This window comes from Marmota monax, unplaced genomic scaffold (assembly GCF_021218885.2).
Source record: "Marmota monax isolate L192 unplaced genomic scaffold, Marmota_monax_Labrador192_F-V1.1 WCK01_AAM20220418_F8-fsc00006, whole genome shotgun sequence".
NCBI lineage: Eukaryota > Metazoa > Chordata > Mammalia > Rodentia > Sciuridae > Marmota > Marmota monax.
The window spans coordinates 8,829,729-8,847,416 of record NW_026693712.1 but is presented as its reverse complement, the minus strand read 5'-3'; the positions used below and the strand labels follow the sequence as shown (position 1 = coordinate 8,847,416).

At 52.8% G+C, this 17,688-nt stretch overlaps 1 protein-coding gene and 1 long non-coding RNA gene across 3 annotated transcripts in view; one reads left to right on the top strand and one right to left on the bottom strand.

The window, feature by feature from the left end:
- Synpo (synaptopodin) overlaps positions 1–17,688 on the top strand; it is a 54,248-nt gene that overhangs the window by 13,186 nt on the left and 23,374 nt on the right. For both annotated transcript variants that reach the window (XM_046460106.2, XM_046460107.2), the window contains exon 2: positions 4,795–5,444. In XM_046460106.2, coding sequence (XP_046316062.1) covers positions 5,039–5,444 — 406 coding nt within the window. In that variant the 5' untranslated portion in view covers positions 4,795–5,038. The remainder of the gene's footprint in view (positions 1–4,794; positions 5,445–17,688) is intronic.
- LOC124103469 (uncharacterized) lies at positions 4,450–13,272 on the bottom strand. The gene is made up of 3 exons (XR_006855197.2): positions 12,797–13,272; positions 12,350–12,488; positions 4,450–5,556 (listed from the first exon to the last, which is right to left on the bottom strand). It is a non-coding gene; the product is annotated as an uncharacterized LOC124103469 (long non-coding RNA).

The following is a 17,688-nucleotide window of genomic DNA, read 5'->3' as shown; positions in this document are numbered from 1 at the left end:
GGATCCCTGCAGGCCAGCCCTTGCTTCAGCCTCCTGCTATCTGCTCTGGCCTCTCTGCCTTCAGCATCCACCCATGGGACACTCTTGCCCAGTTCCCCAACCCTACAGTCTCTTCATCATCTCTCTTCAGCCAGCAGGGGAGAGTCCAGGTCATCCAAGCCTGTCACGATCTGGCCCCCTTCTCTCTTAGCCCTCAGTCTGTCCAAGCCTGTGTGTTCTCTGGATTTATCCCCAGTGGCCCTGCCTTCTTGTTCTCCCTGGGCCTTGATAGGTATTCTTCCTAAGGAAACCCTCCTTCATCCCCCTCAATCAAGAATCATGAGGTCTGCCTTTAAATTTGCATTTCCCTTTGTTGGCAACATGACTTTATTCTGTGAGCAGTGGGGACCCACGAGATACTCTTGAGCAGGTGAGCAACACATTGGGAAAAGGGGTCAGACTATAATAGTATGGAGACAAGGAAGAAAACTATAGGTGGAGGGAGGTCAGGTAGGGAGAATTCTGGCAGAAGGGCCTTGAAGGAGTGAATTGTCTAGACTTCTGGGCTACTTCTCTCCTCTCAGCCTACTTTTGTCTTACATGTGTGAAATCAGATGCTGTGATTTCCCTAGCATGACCCAGTGAGGCCACGAGAGAGATAAAACAAGGACTCCATGGCCGACCGCTATCACGGACCTATTTGTGCCCTGCTGCTCAGAGCTCCTCACTCCCTTTAGCTTCTTCTGCAGCAATATCCATGCTCTTCCGGCCTGTGGGGCATCTGAGAGAGGCTGGACGAGCTTTGTGCTCACTGCAGCCTGCGCACAGGCTCCAAGAAGCAGCTCCCCAAGCGCCCACGGAGCCCAGCGGGTGAGCACACAGCAGTGCCTTCTCCTGCCCTGCTAGGTGCTGCAATGAGCCTATGTTTTCTCTATTAATCCCTGCAACAACCCTGGGAAGTGGGCCTCATTTCAAACCCTGTTCTGCAGAGAAACTGTAGCTCAGAAAAATAAGGCACTGGCCCAGGATCAGGCAGCCACCGGATGGTGGCGTCGGAATTAGAACCTGGGTCTGACTCCAAGCCAGTGCCCTTCCCCCACTCCGAAAGAAGCCGTGGAAAGAATGCGAGGGTCTCAAGGCCATGATCCCTGGGCCCACCCGTCCAGAAGCCAACAACAGGAGTCCCAGCATGTCTGGTCAGGCCTTCAGACCATGGGGCCTCTGATGCTCAGCTGTGCCTCTGGTGCTACAGCCGGTGCCCCAGAGCCTGCCTTATATAACCTGGGCTCAGAGTTCCCTTCTGAGATGAGATCAGCAGCTCTGAGGGCTCTACCAGCCCTGGCTGCCAAAGCTCAGGAGTTTTAGAGCTTTAGGGTCAGATAAGGGGTATGCAAGTGGGTAGAAATGAAATCAGAGCTTGGAAGGACCCTCTCCACTTCTGCTGAGGCCAGAGGTGGTCCTCTCTTGCCTACGGAGGGGACTGGCTCACACAGATGGGCCTGCCATCCAACTCAGCAGCCTTAGGGGATATGGGGACCACTGGAGACAGAGTCCACAGCCAGAGAGCAGTAGGTGGATCACAGATCCCAGCAACCTTGATTCACACCCCGCTTTGCCTCTCACCCCTGTGTTTTCCTCCCTGTGCCTCAGTTTCCTCATCTGTGGACTGTGCTCATCCACCTGCCTCGCAGGAGTGTATGGTCAGGGGCTGGCCCAGCACCTCCCAGACGCTTGGAAGTGGCAGTTACCATTATCGCTGGGTCCCGGGCATCAAGGGTGGGTGTTCCAGGGCTCAGGCCTGTGCAGGGCCTGCCCACACCTTCCAGTGGGGTTGGGAGTCCTCCCTCCAGGGGAGGGAGTGAATTGGAGTGCTCCTGCCAACCCCTGCCTCCTGGCTTGGCAGCCCGAAGACAACGCCAGCCAAAAATATTTGTGTGGGTGGCGGAAAGTTAACTTTTCCGCCTCTCTCTTCTTTCCTGGAAACCGTGGCCACTGTCAAATACAGCAAAACAGAAGCAGGGATAGAGTGAGGCGAGGCCCCTGCAGGGAGTCGGAGAGCCCTGCCCCCTCCCCTCGCCCACTCCCTCTGCCTCCTGCCATCTGGCTCTGGTGGCGGTGGGGGTGGCTGACTCCAGAGCTTAGAATCATGGGATCCTGCAACGCCAGAGCATAGGGCCCCTCCAGCACCATCTGTCTCAACCCTAAATTGTGCCCTTGGGGAAACTGACTCCAGAGTGCAAGGCCATCTGCCCAGGATCACATAGCCATTTAGGTCTCTTCAGAATTCTCCTGGCCCTTCAAGAGATGCTAAGATCTTTGAAGCTTAAATGGTAGAAGTGTGGCAGCAGCTGGTGAGTGAGAACGCTCCAGGAGAGGACTGAGGGCCTGCTGCCATCTCCTCTGTGTCCCTGGCTCTAGCATTACTGTCAAGGTGTCACAGCTAGGTCCCAATCCCAGCCCTGTCCCTTAATGGCTGTGTTGCTTCACCTCTCTGAGCCTCGACGTCTGCGCCTCTGAGATGAGATAATAATAAAGTGCCTGTCTTGGAGGCTTGAGAGAATTTGTGGTAAAAACCTAAGCACTGGACCCACCTGGGTCAGGGTAGGTGCTCAGCCTGGTAGCTTCTGTTCCTCCCCAGGCACGGGTCGTCAGCTTTCTCCTGATTCCTGCCGCAGAGGCTACTCTAACAGGTGCTTGGTTATCTTTCTGATTCTGACGTTCGTTTGCCTTTGCCCTGGTTGGCTCTGATTTGTCCCAGCGCCTGGTGATGCACTTATCTCTCCGAATGCCTACCAGACTCTCCTGGCCCAGCCCCAACCAGCAGCCAAGGCCTCCACCCAGCTTGCTGCATAGGGCGGGGGGGCACATGACCTCTGCTCGGGGACGGAGGGGTGAGTGCTGCCACTGAGGTCGGTCTAGCCCCTGAGGTCATCCACGTCCACAGATTTCATGGCATGTGGCTCTCTCCCCATTTTCCAACAGGATACATGAGACTTAGAGAGTCCACACAGCTAAGTCACGGGGGATCAAGTCATTCAATATGATGAAGTGCAATCGGCCCTGAGCCCTCTCTGAAGTGCTACCTGCTCAACCTACAGGATCCCGTCTGCTTCCACACTCTGCCCCCACAAACACTTTCCAAACCTTCCATCCCAATCTGGAACTCTCCCCCATCTGTGGACCTACTGCTCACCTCCCCCTGAAAATTCAAAAATCAAACTCATCTCCCTGCTCCACTGAACACCACCAGCTCCTTCCCGTGTATTCCTGATCTCTATTAACAAAATCACTCTGTCACCAGAGCTGGGGACCTGCGCTGTATCCTGGGCTCCTCCCCCTTCCTCCACACCCACTCTCCATCTGCTTCCAGGCCTGGCCAATTCTTCCGCCCAAGAACCTCTCCCATCTATCTCCTCCTCGCCATCTCTTCAGGAAGCCTCTGTCCCCTCTCCACTGACTCTCATCACTCTTAACGTTTATAAATAATCATACTATTATTATTATTGTCCTTATTATCATTCACAGCTCTTACCACCAGATTTTAAGGCTCATGAGGCAGAGTACCATATCTTCTTTATCATCACTAAATCCCCAGGAATTTTTATGGTATCTGAAATAGAATAAGAGCTTAAGAACTTTTTGTGGAATGAGAGAATAGCCAAAATGTACAAAGATATGCCTTAGAAACCGTGCTCAGTCCTCTGCATGCATTTTTTCATTTAACCCTCAGTGGAACACTGAGACAGTTTAACTTTCAATGTGACACTGGAGAGACAGGTTGAGTTATCTTTTATCTGAAAAACTTGGAACAAGTACTGTTTCTGATGTTTTCAGATTTTGTTGGAGTATTTGCATATACATAATGAGGCATCTTGGTGAGGAGACCCGAGTCTAAAACTGAAATTCATTTTTGTTTCATATATACATGTAGCCTGCATAAGATTTTGCACAGTATTTTTAGTGTGCCTGTGTTTTTACTGTGACCGTCACATGAGGTCAGGCATGGAATGTGGACTTGTGATGGTATCCTGTTGTTCCCACCAAAAGTTTTGGTCTTGAAATGTTTAGGATTTTGGATTTCCAGTTTAGAGATGATCCACTGTATTACAATACCCATGTTGAGGTGGGGAAGTGGAGGTTCAGAGACCATCACAGGTCAAACTCAGAGCCCAGGCATATAAGTGCCCACCATGGTGACCCCTCTGGGTTAGTGTTTGTTACTGGGACAAATACCTGAGAAAATTAAAGGAGGAAAGATTCATTTTGGTTCATGGTTTTAGAGGTTTCAGTCCATGGTCTGCTGGTTTTATTGCTCTGGGCCTGTGGTAAGGCCTCTGGAACATTATGGAGGAAAGTATATGTCCCCAGTCTTGTATCCTCACCCGCTGTTCCTGTGATTACTGTTGTGTATGTACTTTGGGTGGAATGTCAAAGAATTCTTTCTCAGTCATGCTCAGATAAATATTTTTAAATAACTAGATATTTATTTAATGTGAATCAGGGGAAATGACTTAGCACAATAGACTTGTGATTTTTCTGTAATTATTGCTTAAGAAAGTCGAAAGTATTAAAGTAAGTTATATAAGTTGATTGAAGGAAAAAATGAAGTCCATAGAGTGTCAGGTAGCACACACAGAGGGTGCCAATCTAGAATGCTGAGTGACTGAAGCTTGGGCAACACTTCCCTGTGCGTGTGTGGGGCCCATACCCCAAACCCCAATTCTCAGGCCCACCCTCAGATGGACAGGTCTCAGGAATTCAGCCCAGAACACTGGGTGAGCTGTCTCATGTGCGGTTCCTTTTCTCCCTGTACAGATAGATCTCCCTGAAGGGGCCTCTCATTCCAGAGGTCAAGAAGTGTTAAGAAGAAGGTGTTGGGGGCCCACCTCCTCACCCAGCTCAGAAAGGACTTATCTTACTTCTCAGCTGGACCTCGCTCCAACTCTGTGAAGGTGGATCTGCAGAGACCCAGAGGACACCACCGAGCGGAGCTCAGAGCAGCGCTCAGGCAGTTGCCCCAGCCCAGGGCCAGCGCCTGCTCATCAGGAAAGGCAGCCTCATGCTGGGCCCTCACTTCCCACCACAGCCCCTGGGGCCTGGAGAAGGGAGGCCTACCCCCTGCACCTTCCAGATCCCCGATGGGAGCTACAGGTGCCTGGCCCTGGAGGCCGAGGAGAGCGGCAGTGAAGAGGGCCTGCAGGGAGAGGCGGGGCCCAGGGACCTGGAAGACAACAAGGTGGCCAGCAGCAGCAGCAGCAGGGACAACTCTGCCTGCAGAGCCACCCAAGGGCTGCCACAGATGTCCAGAGCCCTGGGCATTCAGCCATCCAGCTGCTCCAGGGAAGCACGAGAGGGGTCCCAGCATGACAACAGGGCCAACCAGGATTGGGATGTGGTGAAGGCCCGGCAGGTGGTGACAGTCAGCCCCAGCCCCGGCCCTGGGCCCAGGGTGGCCCAGAAACCAGGTAAGCTTGCATTCCTTCTCCCCACAGGTCCTTCAGCAGGGGGTTCCTCCGTATATTTTCCCAGGAAACATGACAATCTGTCGCAGTCCCTCAAGCATGCCCAGATTGGCAGCTGTGGAGAGATAGAAGCAGCTGTGGGTTACGGGCAGGTCCAGCTGTACCGTGTCTAACTTCACTTCTTTTTCTGCCAAAGAGGGCACGTGAGCAGGCAGTGAAAGAAAACCACGTTATCATGCTTGGTTGGAAAAAAGTCCATTTCTCAGTCTCAGCTGCCCTTTAATGATTAGGGAATGAATGACCATGAAAGTCCCAATCATCTGATGGGGCAGGACCCATCAGAGAGTGCGAGTGACTTGGGCATATGAGGATGCAGACTGGACAAACAGACCTGGTCCCTGCCCTCAAGCTAGCCACCAAAGCCCTTCATCTAATCCAATCCCAGTGGGGAAACAGACCCAGAGTGAGCAAGAGACTGACAGAGGTTACTTGGCCGATTAGTGGCTGAGCTGGGTCCATATTCCTCACCTAGGTTTCCCATCTGTTAGAGATGACAAAGGACAAGTCATGTCACCTGGGCTGCAGTGGGATCCAGTGACAGTGTGTGGGGAGCATTGCATGTGTGGCATGGAGGAAGGAAGGCAGGAGGATCCTTTTCCCCTCCGGCACTGGAGTCTGCAGAGCAGGGCGGGGCAGGGAGACCCATGCTGAATCACCTCCACCACCGGGGCCCATGGAAACCTGAAGTGGGTCCAGATGGGGAGGACGTGAGCCGGGCCATGCTCAGCTCAGGCAGGAACTGCTGCCAGCAGATCTCAGGGGTGTAGGGCGTGTGGGGGACATAGTCCTGGGAGGGCTCGTGCGTCAGGAAACTGAAGGAACACTTCATTTCTCTGCAGGCGTTGCTGACGCCCAGGCTGGCATCTCACCAGCCTTCCCGCCTACTCTACTCTCTGAAATAATTCTCTCCAGTCTCTGATCGCCCCCCATGAACACAGTTCCCACCCAGACTTGGGTCACCCAGAGAGCTGGGCAGCAGGAAAGAGGGGCCTTCAGTGCCTCCGGGGCAGGAGGAGGGCACCAGCAAGGCTCACCAGACTTAAATTGGTGGGGTGGGCCCCCACTCCAGAGTCAGTCCAAACTGGGCCCCCTGGAGCCTGAGACCCCAGGTTCTGCTGCCTGCCCTCACATAGACCAGGGCTCAGGGTCAGGAGACAGGGATACTGTGTCTGGGCCTGATGCTCACTGGCCAAACCCTAGCAAGTCCCTTGGTGACTTTCAGTATTTTCATCTGTGAAAGTAAAATAAAACAATGAATCCTATCTACCTCATAAAGCTGTTGTGAGGTCACGCTGACTTTGGACGTGGCAAAGTTTTGGAAATTTTATAGTCATCTGGATATGTATGTGGGGACATTGATAACAATTGAAATGATCATCATCAACTCAACAACTAGACTGTTTGCTGAGGTTTCTTGTGCTAAGCCTGTTGTGCAAAGAGCTTTACCTGTATTACTTCATTCAGTCGGATGGCAGTCCCCCAGGGATGTAGTGTTATCATCTCCATTATACAGATGAAAAGACTGAGGCTCAGAGAATGTCAGGGATTTGTCCGAGATGCGGGGCATTTGTCCTAGCAAGATGCTAGGACATGTTTCAACCACAGTGTTTTGAATACGGGCATGTGCTCTTAGCCATCACTGTGTTCTGGAATTGTGTGTGTTGTCTGTGGAAACCTGGGGTAGAAGAGCATGGGTAGAGAGGAGAGGAGAAAGGATGACCTTGCATGTAACCCATCAGTGTACCACGGTGGGGTCATTCTCCTCTACTCTCTGAAATAATTCTTTACAGATGAAGCAACTGAGGCTCACAGATTCAAGTCGCCTGCCCAAGGCAACAGTCAGTACCTGCACTGAGACCACGATGCTGTTCTTTGCCTTGAACAGCCTAGTTCACTTTTTTCCTTTCATGTCCAATCAGCTGGTCACCTAGTTCTAGTCTGAACATTTCTAGGGACAGGAGTGACCTCAGGAAGATAGAATGGGTAGATTTCTCAGAGGTGGGGACAGGAAGGAAGCTGGGTCTTGCAGGAGAGACAAAATTCAGGTGGTCTTGGGTCAGAGCCCACGCTGGACTTTCTGCTCCCTGGGGAAAGGGTGTGGCCGGAGTCGCTTAAAAAGCCTGTGGTACCGCCAGGTTATTAGTGGATTAGGGCTTCCTTTTAAAGCTTCCTCCATTACTGCCAAAGGATTATAAGCATCATCAGACAATTACACCCATCCTTTTGCAATTATACCTGCTTCTTGGAGTGTTCCCTGGTGTTTTTTAAGTATGAGCATGGCATCTTTTGCAGAGATCTTCACTTGGGGTCAGTAGGTACTGGTACTATTTCTCCAAGGACTGAGTACCATCTGGCAGGCTGGAAGGGGAGGGGCTGCAGACAGCCGAGGTGGGCAGCAGCCTCAAGTTTCTTGTCACCAGCTGCCTCCAACTTGGGAGCATATATGTGAGAAGGAAAATGTAACAGGGCTCACAATCAGATCTTAGCCAAACCAGTTGGTCCATAACTCACCAAGAAAGTCCCATGCTGTAGCCATACTTTCTAAGGTCTCAGCTGGTTATAACTGAGCTCACTGAGATTATCATTGCAGATGGAGGCTCTGAAGCCCAGAGAACAATCGACTTGTCCAAAGTCACACAGTAAATTGGTGGCAAAGCTAAAGGCTGGAACCCTGGCTTCTACCTCACTGTTTAGTTGCCAGGCACTGTGCTAGATGCTTCGTATGGACTACTTCATTTCATGCTCTAAACAGCCCTCTGCAGTTCATACTTTTCTTATCTCTGTTTTACAGATGAGGAAACTACGATATATAGAATTTAAAGAAATCATCAAAACTCTCACAATCCGTGGGTGGAGGAACTGAGATTTGAACCCTGAGAGGTCTGGCCCCATGTTTTTAAACACCCTCTTGGCTGCCTTGTCTCCATGGAGACGAGGCAGCAGGCCGTGTTCTTCCACCCACCTGGGGCTGGTAAAAGGTTGTTCAGGCTCTGGGAGTAGGTGGGGGGATTTGGACAAACCACATTCTCTCTCCCCTTCAGATGCATGGGGGAGGCCTGAGACCCACTGCTGAGGTGGCGTCTCCCTTGCTGGTGACCTTTATGTTTTTGGGGTGGGGGTATTTAGAGGGTGTGGAGGCCTCTCCACTCTAGTGGACACTGTTCTGAGCCTCAGGATGGTCTTGGGGTGAGAGTGGGGGTCTAGGCTGTCAGATGAGTCACACTCCTGGCTGCGCACTGATTTTGATTAAACAGAAAAGCCTGCACCCAGGCGACGAGCTGAGAGTAGTCACGGGCCAAGGACAAGGTCCTTGCTTTTCAGGCTCAGGCTGAGCAGAAAGCTGCCCACTGCCCTTTCCACACCCACACCAATATACCTCACTGTACACTCACACATACACACGTATCCATAGATACAGTGCTGCACACAAGAATACCCTCAGGCACTCACACATCTGGACGATGGGTAGACACTGGCACTCACCCTCCTGAAGGCCTTGTCACCCGTCATGCCTGTCACATGTGGACATGTGCTTTAGATTTGCTTACAGAGCAACAGTCCCACCTGAAAACACATAGCAGACATGTGCCCACTTTCTCATACCAGCACACAGATACAGGTTAAAGCTTGTTCTTTTCTGTGTTCTTCTGCTACACACCTACACTTTGAAAGCTCTCTTGCGTTCCTGTTCTCTCCTACAGGCACATCCACTCTTGCACACCCACGGTCACACACCTACGTACAGACAGAACCATTTTCTCTCCTTCTTTCTTTTCCCCATCTCTTTCTTCTTCATACCCACCCACGCAGTAATCCTAGCCTCTGTCTCTCTTTCCCTCTCACCCACACAGTTTGTTTCCTGGTTTTCCACAGGCTGGGCTGCAACCACTTCTCCAGCAAAGCGCTCTCAGGGTAAGCAATACTCTACCTGCTTCCAATCTTCTGCCCCCCAACCCCAGCAAAACAGGGTTAGAGGAATTCTCTGAGGCCCTTGAGGCCAGGCAGTGGGAAGAGAGCAGCCAGAGAGGGTTTGTCTCCTCTGTCACCTGACCTCCTGCACTCTGAGCCAGCCCACAGTGAACAGGGAACAACCAAGCCCCCCAACACCTATAGGTCAGTGTTTCAGAAAACCTTGGGTGGGGTGGGCTTATATCTGCACATTTCTAACTTCCTTTTGCAGAAATCTGAACACAGAGCTCTTGATACAAAAGACAGATGAAAGTGGAACCACCTTGGTTCAAAGGGTGAGAAACCCAGGAAACTTGTGAAAACCCAGCCCTACATTTTTTTTTTTTTTTTTAGTTTTTGGTTGTTGTACTTATACTGGGGATCAAATCCAGGGCCTAACACACACAGTATAAGCAAGCACTCTACCAGTGAACTACACTCTCAGCCTTTCCTATTTTATTTTGAGACAGGGTCTTACTAACTTGCTGAGGCTGGCCGTGAACCTTTCATCCTCCTGCCTCAGCCTTCAAAGTAGCTGGGATTACAGGTGGGTGCCACTGTACTCTTGCTCAGGCCAGCATTTTTCCAAGTGTAATCCACTTCAAAATTTTTTGAGGGGTGGAGGGTGACTGTTTAGTCTTGTTTCCAAGCCCACCAACCCCTCCCCTAGGGAGAGGGACTGGAATGTGGGAATATGGGCTTTTAATAGCATCCCCATGGGGGACTCTGAAGCAGACTGAGCACGGCCTAGAGACTCTGCTGAGCTCCATGCGAATGGAATCCCCTTCAAGGAAAGATGGCAGCACAGCCCCCGTGCCTTTGTTGCTGACCCACTAGTTAAGTCGGGAACAGCAGCTGGCTGATGGTGAGCGAGGTGGCAACCCTCCTCAGTCCCTATTTGCCTAGTCCTGCCAGGGTAAAGAGTTATTTTGGTTATTAAGGCTGAGATGAAAGTGGTGGGAGATGGCCCCGAGGGAACTTTTTCTGGTATGGGAGGTGGTGTCACTTGTGCCCCACGGAATCACAGAGATAGATTTAAGGGAGGAGGGACTAGTGGGAAAGACAAGGGGGAAATGAGCCGGCCAAACACGTCGGGTCAGAAAGAGAATAGGATTTGAGGACAGACCGACAAACCAGGAGATGGAAAATGATGAGGACATGGGAGAGACAGGCAATCAGGCAGCAGAAAGGGAGGCACTGCGAGAGAGGAAAAAGAGAGAGAAAGGGGGACCCGCCTGGAGACAGGAGGCTGAGCCAGCGAAGGGGGGAGTCGTACCCCCGGCGGCTGGGCGGGGCGGCCGGGAGGGGCGGCGCTAGGGCCCCGGGGAGCGGGCGGCAGGAGAGCTGCGGGCCCGCCCGCCCGCTCGCATCTCCCGGCTCCGGTCCGAGCAGCCCTCCCGGCGGCAGCGGCGGCGGCGGCGGTGGAGGCGAGGAGGGGGCTTCGGGCGCAAAGCCCGCGCCTGGCGCGGAGCGGGGGTGCGGGGACCTCGGGGCGGGGCGCGTTGACTGACGCGGCCAGGTGTGCCGAGGCGGCGGCGCCCGGGAGCTCGGGGACCGCGCGCAGAGGCTGGAGGTGAGTGAGGGGCGCTGGCCTGGCGGGGTGCGGGCGCCTGGCGCCTCGCCCTTCCCACCTGCGCAGTTGGTGGCACCGCGCTGGAGGCGGTGGCACATCTGGGCTCCAGTCGCCGTTCGCGGAGTGACCTTGGCCAAGTTGCTCCTCCACTCTGGGCCTCAGTTTCCCCACCTGTCTGGTGGAGGCTGGAGGGATCTCGGGCTCTCCCGCAGCTCCGGAGCCGCAGGACGCCTTGACCACGGGAAGCTCTTCTCTGGGGTGCGGGGTCACCAGCCCTCGCGCCCCTTTCCTCCAGCCGATCGGGGCGGGGGGGGGGTCAAGGCAGCCCCCGGCTCACGGATGGCAAGAAGCCCAGGGTCTGCGCCCCACGGGCGCTTTGGGAAAGTGCGGCTGGCTTGAGCCAGGGGAACGGCGGGTGGGGCGCTGCCCGGGTGGACCAACATGGGCGCCCGTGGGGCAGCGGAACGGCCTGCGCTGGGCCTGCACCCCCACCTCCCGCGGGCGGGGCAGCCGGGCACCGGGGTCTGGCTGGAGCTCGGGGACGCCAAACGCGAAACCGGGCTACGCTGTGGACCACCGGGCCCAACCCCACCTGGGGAAATCACGGGCTTTCCAGAGTGCCCTCCGGCTGAGGGAAACCCCTGGGCTTTTCACATCAAATTTTTACAACACCCTTACGATTGCCCCTATTTGCTGAGAATGGGGGGCCTCAAAGGTGAAATGAGTGGAGGGTGGGGCTCCTTTCTAACCTCCGTGCTGTGGAATAGGCGGTGGGAAAGCATCATTCAAAGGTCCTGGCAAGACCTTTGAGGAATTTGGGGAAAAGGTCTCCTTTCATTTCCCCACACTACCCCCAAGTTATATGCTTATTTGGGATGGGGACAGGGACCCTCTGTGTTCCATGTCTGAATTTTCAAAGAAGGGATAAGAACTGAGTGGAAAGCAGCATGTGTCCCATTCCCCCTTCCACCCTACCCTCATTGGCAGGTGACACTGGAACACACCAGCTTGCTGCATGATCTTGGAGTAAGCCCCTTGCTCTCTGGGGCTCCCAGTGGGAAGGTTGGCAGGATGGTCACTGAGTGGGGAGCTGTACTGAGAAAGTGCTGGTGGTTGTAGGAATAGTCAGTGCTCCAATCCTGTCCTGTTGGAAAGTGGAGGGTGAGATGGGATGCTAATTAGGGGAAGGAGGGTACACTGGGGCAAGGGAGTGGAAGCCTTGCTGGCCCCAGCCTGCCTGCTCACCAACCCCAGGGCTGACCCCCATTACATCTTGAGGGGTGAAGGCACAAACTGAATTTGATGGTTCACTCCCCCAACTACTTACGGTATTGCTTCAGAAAGAGGCTGAGACCCCCCCTCAGGAGAGTTGGAAATGCCCTGTTTGCGTGGTAGGAGCATCTGCTGCCTTATTCTCCCAATGAGATCTTGGGATGATTCCTTCTCTCTGATCCTCAGTTTCTCATCTGTGTACGAGGATGAAATAGGATCAGTCAAGTTTGATATTTGAAGAACTTCTCCTACATAAATCATTGCTGCTATGTCACCCTGGCTTGTGGCCGCGACCTTTCAGGTCTGCTCCCATTTTGCAAGCCACCAGCCAACTCCAGGGCCCCCATCGCCAATTAGCATTTGAACTAAGTTGTGATTTTTCCAGTCACAGCATTTACGTAGTTAAAATAAGGTTTTGAACTCTTTCTCTCCCTGGTCAGCTATTTCCCTTCTCTATTCTTTCCCTAAGCTGGGGGGTGGGGTGGGGGTGGGGAGCACAAACCTGTGGCATTCTGGTGCTTGGTTCCTGGCTAGCCTCTTGAGTCATTTTACCTAGTCTCCACTTTTGAGTTGGGGAGACGGAGACCAAGGAAGGGAAGCAATTTGCCCAGGGCAATTCTGTAGGTAGAACACTTTCTCCTTGGGAAAGAGCAAATCCTTGATAGGTGGGAGGGTACAAAGTGACAGTGGAGCATCTGGAGGGAGGGGAGAAACACAGGAGGAGCCTACTCCATCTCCCCTCCACACCTTGTCATGGTGATCTGGTGTGGATGGATGTCTCCCTGAGTTCTCCAGAGCTCCAGGAGGCAAACTAGGTGGGGGTCAGCAGGCTCCATCCCCCTGCCAGGGCTAACTTCCCACAGTCTCAGCACACCTCCAGCCCCAGAGTCCTGGCCCGGAAGGCACCTTTTCCTTCAGGGCAGCTCCCAACCTTCCAGACATGAGCTCATCGGAGCCGGAGCCGCTGATGCCAGGAAGGGAGGGACGAGGGACAGAGGGGAAGCAGGCAGGGCTGCCTAGATAGGGGCATTATGGGTCTCCGGGCAAATAAAGGGGACACTGTTGGCAAGGACCTGCAGGCTCTGACCCTGCTGTGATGAGGAGGCAGGGGCAAGACAGGCTGGCTGAGGGTCAGCGGGGAGAGAGTGAGGAAAGGTCAAGTGCTCAGGCTGCAGTGCCAGGCTGACCTCTGCCACCTGCTTATTGGTTATGTGACCTTGGGCGAATCGCCTGCCCTCTAGGGACCTCGGTGTCTCTGGCTAGCCATGGGTGGGTGGGTGCTTGGAACTGGGGTAGTAGTAAATAGGACAGGCAGGTTCCTGCCCCCAAGGAGCTTGCATTTTAATTGAGGGGATAAGACAAAAAAAGAGAAAGAAACCAAGGAAGCAAGTGCATGCCGAGGTGATTCCAGATAGGTAAACTAGCATGGGAAAAGTTGTGCTCTTAAGAACAGCAAGAAGAGCTACTTTGGGTCAGTGGTTAGAGAAGGTCTTTCTGGGCAGGGAGCAGAAGTGGGGGGACAGAAGTCTAAATGGTATTTGAGGCTGATCAAGGCTTCCTGGGGTCCAGAAGAATGGGAGGGAGTGTGGTTGGGAGGAAGTGTGTGGCAGAGGGTGGTAAATGGCCTAATGGGAGTGGGTGGGTGTTGGTTATATCCCTCAACTCCCCAGGCTGTCAACTGCAGACCCCAAGGAGTTGGGCCTGAGATCTTTTTTGTGGTGCTGGGGATTCAACCCAGGGCCTAGGGGAAGTCTCTGCCAGTTAGGCCAGTATGTGTGTACAGAGTCCTTTGTGACGATGCCCTGTCCTAGGGCACTGGGGTTCAATTGCTGCTCAGTGTGGCCAGAGGGGGAGTCAATCTGGGAACGGCCCCCAAGCCCCGCAATTCCAGAGGCTTACAAAAAGCCCTCTCTCTGGAATGAAACCGTTACCACTGGCTGCTGCCTGGAATTCCTCTGTCCTGGCTTCATCTTTTCCACTTGGTGAGGCAGGCTGGTGTGGTACTGGGCTGACCCTGTCCTGCCCTGCCTGCCCAGCCTCCCAGGGTGCTGCAGGTGGAGCAAGAGTCCATCCGCTCCTGTGTTACCCACTTCCCTGAGGTTAATGCACAAGGGCTGTGGAGGACCCCTGGCTTCCAGTCCTGGTCAGATAGAGGTCTGGAGCACATTATGTAAGCTCTCTGGACTTTTGTTTCCTCATCTATAAAACAGAGACAATAATAGACCCTTATACTGTTGTTATAAAAGTGAAATGAGTGATAAAATGCTTTAAACATGAGCTACTCCTTATTAATAGTATTATCATATTTTGATCTCTGTGAAAATAGCAATCCTTTGAGGAGATGGACGGGGGCTCAAGACTCATCCTATCTCAGTGTAAATTACTTTTTGATGTTTTTCCAGGAACAGGTTTTGATGGCGGGAGGATGGACACGAGCCCAATGGGAAGGGGTCTGGATGGAGCCTCAGGAATGGCTAACAGGCTGGTGGTCTTGGGCAAACCTTTAGGTCTCAGGCTTCAGTTCTGAGCTGCTGTGAAATGGGCAGTAAGGATTTACGATCACAGGTGTGAAAGGCACCGAAAACATGGGGTCAAGGAAGGGACAATTGGATGAGCAATACAAGACAGTGGGCTCCCTGAGACCCTTGTACCTAATCCTCTAGAATAAAATGTCTAACAGACTAAGGATCTCCAAGGAGGGCTTTACTTTTATTCATAGATAAAAGTCACAGTTTCTGTAGTTATTGTTATTTACTATGTGCCATGAATATTCCAAGATCTTTTTTTTTTTTTATGGTTCTGGGAATTGAACCCAGGGCCTTGTGCATACAAGGCAAGCACTCTACCAACTGAGCTATATCCCCAGCTCGATTCCAAGATCTTTACACATCAAACACTCTATGAGGTGAGTACTGCATTATCATCATTTTATATATGGGAAGCTGAGGCACAAAGGTTGGATAAGTGAGCTCCCAGGCTCACACAGCTAGTAAGTGGCTAGATGCCAATCCAGGCTGTCTGACACCAAAGGCTATGATCTCCACTAGTATACAACACAATCTCTTTTGTTTTAGATGGAGTGCCAAAGACAGAGAGACCAAGTCACTTGCTTGAGAACACACAGCGTTCTTGAGCTGCATCATTTCTGTTCCGCAGGTCCTGGAAGGAGGAAACTCATTAGGTCTGAGGCAGAGGGCTCTGAGGTTGGCATTTGAACCAGCTCAGCATCTTTTTTTCCCTTCCCCTCTTCTCCTAGGATTAGGTCAGTGAGGATTAAGTGTGCCCTGTGGGCACCGTGAGCATGGGAGGCCCTGCCAGGGCCTGATGAGTGAGCATTGTTAATGTTGTGGGGCTGGAGTAGATTTGAACGCTCGAGGTATAGTGCTCCCCTGGGGGTTGGCATAGCCCCATCATGGTATAGACAGGGGAAACTGAGGCTGAAGAGTCCAGGGACCAGTCAAGGCCACACAGAGGAGGGAGCTCTTCATCCCTGCTCCACCTGCTCTGCATTCCGGGCTGCTTAGTGCTAAGCATGGAGAGATGGGACTTGGGGTGCCTTTCCAGTGATCCCCAGGGTGGTCCTGATCTCAGCCAGAGCATGACTCCTGATATAGGGCTCTTTGGGAGTCGGGGGATGGGGAGGCTACCGATTAACAAAATAGACTGTCATGCGCACAGGGAGCAAGCATGCCACTAGCCCGCCTGAGCCAGCTGGCTCCCCCATGCCCAGCTGCCGGGCCCCACTCAGATCTCCTACTGGAGGCCCCACCCACCTCCCACTGGCTCTGGGCCTGAGGCTCATCACTCTCCAGGCACCCTCTCCTCTCCTCCACCCCTGCCCAGACTCCAGGCAGATGGTGCTCCCATTGAGCTTGGGTGGGCCTGAAGCGAAGCTCTTGGCTCTAAGCTGTGCCAGGGAGGTCTGGTGTCACCACATACTGGCTGTGTGGCTTTGAATGAAGCCCTGTCCCTCTCTGGGCCTCAAGAATTGGCAGAATAATGACATCTGGTAGCTGAGGGCCCCTGAAGCCAAAGCCCTGGGAAGGTGGTCCAGATGCTTGTGTACTGAGCCCAGCTCTTCCGTGTGCTCTTGGCCACATCCCTTTCTCTAGGGGCCTTGGTCTCCCCATCTGTAACAGGAAGTACCTTGGTTTTTCTGTACTCAAATGTGGTCCATGGATATAGTGTCCGCATCACTGACAATTTGTTGTTGGAAATGCAGAATCAGGCCCCACCGCAGACGTCCTGAATCAGGATGTGCAATTCAACAATACCCGTGGGCAATTCCTAGGTACTTAAATTATGAGGAGCACTATTCTAGGCCAGTCATTCTTTTCTTTTATTTATTTATCTTATGTGGTGCTGAAGATTGAACCTGGTGCCACACATGAGAGGCAAGCTCTCTACCACTAAACCACCACCCCAGCCCCTGGGCCAGTCATTTTTAAACTTAAAAAAAAAAAAAAAAAAAAGACTAAAATCCATACAATCTTCCTTCTCCAAAGTGTTTAATATGAAACACATAAGAGGAGACCTAGCCACTCTATATTCATCCCAGGATTGAGGAGGGGTAAATTAGAAGCATAGACATTACTAGGAAGAACATCAGGGGGAGGAGGAAAAGATAAACACTATGGGGGCGGGGGGGCATCTTTTGGAGCCTCTCTTGACCCCTGGGAGAACTCCTGCCCAGGTGGCCTTTGAGAGCCCTCTTGGCTCTGACCTCCAGGGCTCTCTGTCTTAGGAGTTTGTAAAGGTGCACTTGCAGCAGGGCTGCTTGAGAGTCCACAGCCCAGTGACAGCTTTCCTGCTTGTCCCCATCTTGGTGTCCTGCCCTCTTCCCTTTGGAATCCGTGAAAGGGTAGCCGGTGCTATTCTTAGAGTGTCAGGGTGGTGAGCAGAGAACATACTAGTGCATTATTTATGCCTCTGAGTCAACAGGATTACCTTCAGGGCTCCTGGGACACGGCCCTCACAGAATGGCCTTCATCAGTGCGTCTGTGCGGAGGGGAGGGCAACTTCCCAGGACTCACAGCCCATCCCTCCCTCCTTGGCCCTTAAGCAGGGAAATGAAATAGAATGGTTATCTAGGACTGGGAGAAAGTTGCTTGGTGACATGATTTCATTTTTCATTCGCTCAGCACATGTTTACGGAGCAGGGGTTACATGCAGCAGGCGTGGGCGCCCTGATGAATGAAACAAAGTTCTTGCCTTCCAGAAGCTCACACGTTAGCCAGCGAGTCAGCGTGCTCCGTCATCACCACTGCGTGTGCACAGGCTTGGTGCTGGGCACTTGGCACAGCTGGTCTGTGCAACCACTTAGGAGGGCAGGAATTAGGAGACCCTTTTACAGAGGAGGAAACTGAGGCTCAGCATACACAAGACTTGCTCACA